This window comes from Aplysia californica, unplaced genomic scaffold (genome assembly GCF_000002075.1).
Source record: "Aplysia californica isolate F4 #8 unplaced genomic scaffold, AplCal3.0 scaffold00113, whole genome shotgun sequence".
Taxonomy (NCBI): Eukaryota; Metazoa; Mollusca; class Gastropoda; order Aplysiida; family Aplysiidae; genus Aplysia; species Aplysia californica.
The window spans coordinates 955,674-962,065 of NW_004797383.1; the positions used below are offsets into that span (position 1 = coordinate 955,674).

General features: G+C 44.6%; 1 protein-coding gene across 1 annotated transcript in view; it reads right to left on the bottom strand.

The window, feature by feature from the left end:
* LOC101860642 (protein bicaudal C homolog 1-A) overlaps positions 1 to 6,392 on the bottom strand; it is a gene marked incomplete in the record, with an annotated part of 146,266 nt that overhangs the window by 20,051 nt on the left and 119,823 nt on the right. The window contains 2 exon segments of the mRNA XM_013081068.2: positions 585 to 797; positions 1,968 to 2,204. Coding sequence (XP_012936522.1) covers positions 585 to 797; positions 1,968 to 2,204 — 450 coding nt within the window.

The window sequence follows — 6,392 nt, forward strand, 5'->3', positions numbered from 1 at the left end:
CCCCCCTAAAAAACAACACCCACCCTTAACTCCCCCAAAACATAACAAACAAATCTGTTATACATGTCGTCTTGCTTTTTTTTTCTTCTTCTTTTCTATTTCTATTGGAAAAAGGGGGGAGGGGGGTCTGAAAGACGCAAGCTACATTCCTTGATTTTTTTTCTCATGTTTTTGGGATAACCTACCGTACTACTTTTCCATACAAACGTGATTAGCGTGGCTATGGCGGCGGTTCAAACGTATGACACAAGGGTAGCCACAACACTCCAAGAACACTCGGCGGAACAACGAATTTAAAGGTGAATTAAAACAAAAAATGAGTTTAGAAAAGGACATTTAAATTCGGTAACCCCTGCCTCGCTTACTGTCGATGTTGCCAGTGAGAGTTAGTCGCTCACGGTCTTTAATACTATACAAAATCATTGTCCCAAAAAATGGCACTTGCCTTTTGCTATATGATTGCTTTCATCAGCGAAATACAAATACAAATTTCACAATAAAATAACTATTATTAAAGATTTGCTGATTACTTTCATCAGTGAAATACAAATACAAAATTTCACAAAAGTAACAAAGCGACTCACAATAAGATGTTGTCGCGCCATGAAGACGCTGTCCACCGTGCCGCTGATGTAGACGGTACCCTTGCGCTGTGGCGAGGCCGTGTTGGGGTCCGGGAAGAGGATGTTGGCGCCCGTCCGCTGCATGATGTGCTTGATGTTCACGCCGCCGCGCCCGATGATGAACAGGTGGTGCTGGGGCGCGATCTCCAGCTGCATGGACACCGGCAGGCTCATCTGGGGGACGACACAAGCCGGCTACGTCACCATGGGATAGCGTCAACTAGCTTGTAATATTATGTCTCTCATAATCTACTTGTCATATTCCAAGGAAGACGCACGGCGGATACGTCACCATGGGAGAGCTTTTGATATTATGTCTCTGCATCATTTGATAAATTGTGATATTATGTCACTGATATACCGAAATTATCCAATGGATGACCCAGGCAGGGTACTTCACCATGGGATAGCTTCAGTTAGCTTGTGATATTATGTCTTTGGCATACTTGTCTTATCCCACGGAGGACATAGGGCGGGTACGTCACGATTTGCGAGTTAGTGAAAGTGATATTATGTCTCTGACATACCGAAATTATCCAATGGATGACCCAGGCCGGGTACTTCAGCATGGGGTATCTTCAGTTAGCTTGTGATATTATGTCTTTCATAAATATGTCTTACCCCATGGAGTACATTGAGTGGGCACGTCACGATTAGCTAGGCTGAGATACTATGTTTCTGATATACCTAATTCATCCTATAGATGACACAGGCCGGGTACTTTACCATGTGATAGCTTCAAACAGCTTGTGATATTATGTCTCTAATATACACTTCTTATTCCATGGAGGACAGAGTGTGTGTACGCCACGACGTGCGAGGTTGTGATATTATGTCTCTGATAAACCTGGCTTATTCAATGGAGGACATGGGCGGGTATGTCACCATGTGCTAGCTTGTGATGTCATGTCTCTGAAAGATCTACCTTGTTCTATAGTGACAAAGAACATATATGTTCCTACGTTCTACGCTCTACTATGCCCCTGATACCTTTCTAATTTTATCTCTGTACTACGTGATGCTATGTTTGTACACACACACAAACACATACACACAAACACACACACACACCGCGCACGCACGCACACACACACACACACACACACGCACGCACGCGCGCGCGCACGCGCACGCAAACGCACGCACAAACACACACACACACACACACACACACACACACACACACATACATACATACATACATACATACATACATACATACATACATACATACATACACACACATACACACATATACACACACACATACATCCATCCAAAGCGGACTCCACTTTTTGTCGACGGGGGCATTGAATTATATTAGCAACTAGACAAGAGACTCACGTTTCCAGCCAGAGTCTCCATAAGGCGTGCCGTGGCTTGCTTGACGCCCTTGGCGCTGTGCACGGAGCCCCTGACCACCAGCGTGCTACTGGCGTAGGTGGTCCGCGCCCGCTGCTTCACCGTGATGGTCACGCCGTGCGCCTGCTGCAGCTGCTGGATCAGTGGCGAGTTGGCCTCGGGGCTCAGGGACGGGGAACTCACGGGAAGTTCAAGCATGAACACCAGGGGCAGCAACTCCTGAACAAGATGGAGGAAAGGAAGGTCAATCAAATACGTAAACGCCTTTGTTGCAAACCAGCAGTTCAGGCGTGACAAACGAGAGGTAGCAACTTCTGAACAAGATGAAAGAAAGGGAGATGAATTAAATGTTAATAACGAAAACGTGACCAGGTATATATTTAATGTCTCTATCAAACCGGATACTTGGATGTGTCATCTCTGACTCAGAGGTTGACGTGTAATGACCCTCCATCCCTCACCAGTGTGAGCTGCCAGTGCACATTCTGCTATATCCAGGCCAGCACTCGATCTACACCAGTTATTCAAGAGGCGGGACCGAACGGACCGAGCTAAATAGGAAGTTCGTCGTGTACAGTGTCTTTCCAAAGGACAAAACAAGGGACTGAGCTGAAGCTCTAACCTCTTAACCCGCAATCTCACGATTACGAGCCCAGTAGCCCAACCACTCGGCTACCGACGCCACCACACCAATAAAATTAGTAAACGTGTTTGTTGCAACTGCTTTTTAAAGATAAAAAATATGTTCCCGGTGAAGCCAACAGCGCAAGACGTCGGACGTGTTTGTAATGATAAATACTTTGTAAAAAACATAATATCCAAGTCTCTGCACATACGCACATACACACAAACACAGAGACACACACACACACACGCAGACACACACACAGACACACACACACACACGATATACAGCAGCTGTGATATCGCCAGTCTCCTTAGGCAGGCAGTTATCTTCCCCGTCTCCCGAGTAAAGAAGCTTCTATCATTGAGACGGGCACTTACAAAAAAACTTGAACAGTAAAACGAAACAAATAAAAGACGGACGCTGCTAATCAATCAAGCGCCGAGAACTAACTAGGAGCCGTTATTTCTAAAGGAAGGAGCATAAGAACACACTTATAAAAGAAAGGACACAATACTAAAATGCGTTCCACTTCGTTCCCATTCTCTTTCCAGACCTGCCAGCTTTTTAAAGATTTTCCTCCATTCATTCAAACGTATCTTAAACTGAGCAATTGACTCGGAAGTCGCCACCTCTGAAGCTACCAAAACGAGTTGAAGAGGAGCAAAACGGTAAGTTTTCCATCATAACTTATTTATGAAGGCATCGGCTGTTGCCAGGTCGATGTTTCAAGCGCCAACCCGAGAAGACAACAGCGGGGCGTACTGCAACCCTGACGGTTGGCCGGACGAAGAAGACAAAAAAAAAATCAAAAAAAAAATCTCCGAAACAGACGCGTGAGTGGAACCAAAAACATCCGTGTCGGCGAAGATCAAAGGCTAGACCAGACAACGCTGACCATCTCAGGTCCGGCACTGGCTATGCAGAGAAAGAATAGACCTTGCTCGCACTCCGAGAGGTCAGTCCGGCCAGATAGGGAGGGGGGGGGGGGGGGGCTCGGTGAACATGGCAGTGGCGATGCTACTTCAGTTGCAGAAAAAACCCTTTCATTATCACTAGTATTTTTGTAATATTATTATAGACCAAAGGAAAAAAAAGAATAAATAAATATTCATTGATCCCCGTGGGGGGGAATTTGAGTTACAAAGGCATACCTACACACATGAATGCACATATACCTCTGTAACTCAAACTTCTCCACGGGAATAATTAATTTATCGTGTAATTGTTAATTTAATTCAATTTATTTACGTTTAATAAAACCTCCCAAAATAGTGATAACGGAAGTTCCTCTATACAGTAAATGGTAACATTACTCTTGCTGTTGCTGCCACCATTACTAAAAGAAAACTGCCACCGCTGCTACTACTACTATTTCAATGACCGACTGTAGCCGTTATTATGTTGCTTTGCCGTCAACCATATTTAAACAGTAACTGTTTAGCGGATATCCAAGCGTGTTCTGACCCTATTACTTAATGTTAGTATTGCTTTTTGTCCTACTCTGCCCCTGACTACACGTGGCTTTTTATGAGGGGTTTGTCAACTTGTCCCGCGTACACTAAAACTTCGTATTGGGTGGTTGGCGGGCGTTCTAATGTGCTTTTCTCCTTCTTTCCTATCAAACATTTGTTGCGTTATTTCCCATCCTGCCTTTTGTGTTTGTTACCATCTTGTTACGCCACTAATCTTCGACAAGTATATGATGACATAACTGTGTTGCAAGCGCCGTAAAACTCTTACTAACCCCCCCCCCCCCCCCCCCTTTTTTTTTAAATCTCAAAGAAACCCAGATTGTAGGAGGAACGAACCAGCACGGATGAGCACAGAACGACATCAGCACTGTTTTTTTTACAACAACCCCTCCTCTCTTTTTGTATTTTATGGGTTGAGATACGCAGCGTCCCCCCCCCCCCTTGCCTCTTCCCCTCTTTTCGATTGTCAGTGCCACATTTTCTTTATGATGGACAAAGTAATGTCTTCCCTGCAGGTACACCTAAAGCATTGTTGTGACATCACTCGAATGTCTTCCTTTAGTTCCAGACGTAATAATATTCTTACAAATATTTTTGCTCATAATATGTATGTTCTCCAAGAAGTTTAAATTGTTTCAGACTGCTATCAGGTCTACTTGGATACTACTACTACTACTACTACTACTGCTGCTGCTGCTGCTGCTGCTGCTGCTACTACTACTCCTACTATTATTACTTTAGATTGAAAAGCGCATATAACTTGCTGTTGAGCGGGAATTTGCGCTATGCAAATGCTATCCACTTTTAAGTCTATCGATTTATTATACATGTTAAAAACCGCTTCTTGACTGTGTCTATTCGCTGACATCGGCAAGTAAACAGTCTCCCCCTCCCGCCATCTCTCACTTTCCGATATTATTTTTGATCTGCCAAAATAAGACACAGAGGGGCATCTTCCTTTAATTAAGGCGAATCAGTATCCATACTAACCCAGTACAGCCAAGTACAGAGTCTTGTACAAAAGGTTCCGCCAACAACACGAAATGTACGAAAAAAGAGAAAAGAGTAGAAGCACAGCAAAAACAAATGCCTTATAAAAAATAATGCGTATCAATTTCAACGACGTTCGTGCTTACAAATCACAACTGAAAACAAAGAAGACAGGGTCTCATCAAAGAGGAAACGGGATTCTAAGAGCTGCCTACGAGAACATTTTTCCCCTCTTTTTCTGACATGTATCGCCTTCTTGAAACAACTCCTTTATACTTGTGCCCATAATATTATTGCTTCCTTTCCCGTTCCCCCAAACTTCTCCAACCATCCATCACCCCCACCCCACTCCTTTTCCTGCCCCTAACCAGCAGGAGGTGTCTGGTATCTACAGGTGTCAGCGCGCCGAATTAGTTAAATCTCTACGGAAACCTCACGAGTGCGATACGGAAGCTTAAACATACCCCCCTTCCTCCCTCCCTCCATCTCTTTCTCTGTCTGTGTGTCTGTCTGTGTGTCTGTCTGTGTGTCTGTCTGTCTGTCTGTCAGTCTGCCTCTCCCTTTCTCGCGTTCTCTACCCCCTCCCTCTCCTTTTCTGCCCGTCTCACTTCACTCTCATTCCTCTCTTTTACTTTCCCCTTTATCTACTTCTAGTTCCTTCCTTCTCCCAATCCTTCTCGATTACCCTCCTAATTTTTTACTTTAACGCTCTTTCTCAATTACCGCCCTCCCTATCTCTCCATCGCTCTCTTCCTCTCGAGTCTCTCTAGCCATTAGGCTCGACCCCCTGCCCTCATCCCCTTTCATCCCCGCCCTACCGTATTTGTCTATTTCGCATTCTTCGTCATTTCCTTTCTCCCAACCCGCCTCTCTATTTTTTGGTGGGAGGTTGGCCGGTGCACTGGTGTGGTTTGCTCCTTGTTTCCTATCAAACATCTATCGTCCTAATCTGTCCTCCTTTTTTGTAACTGTCATTCTCTTTTAACATCTCAAATCCTTGGCACTTATATGACCTTATTGGGTTGCAAGTGCCGTAAAAATTTTACTAAAACAAAACTTTCTATTTCTTTATCCATTCTGTGCGCTGGACAGTCTTTTTGGGGGGTTTTGATAAGTCTTTTACGGCGCTCGCAACTGCATAAGGTCATAATATGAGCGCGCGGGACACATTACACTTTTTCAGCCGGTAGGAAATTTTGAATTTTGCCCGGGTGGCGGCCGATTTTAGACTACCAAGGGATCTTTAACATGCGCAACTTGCACGCGGGCCCTCCGAGATTTTTCGCCCTTGTCCGAGAAGGCTAGGTGTAGATCTTT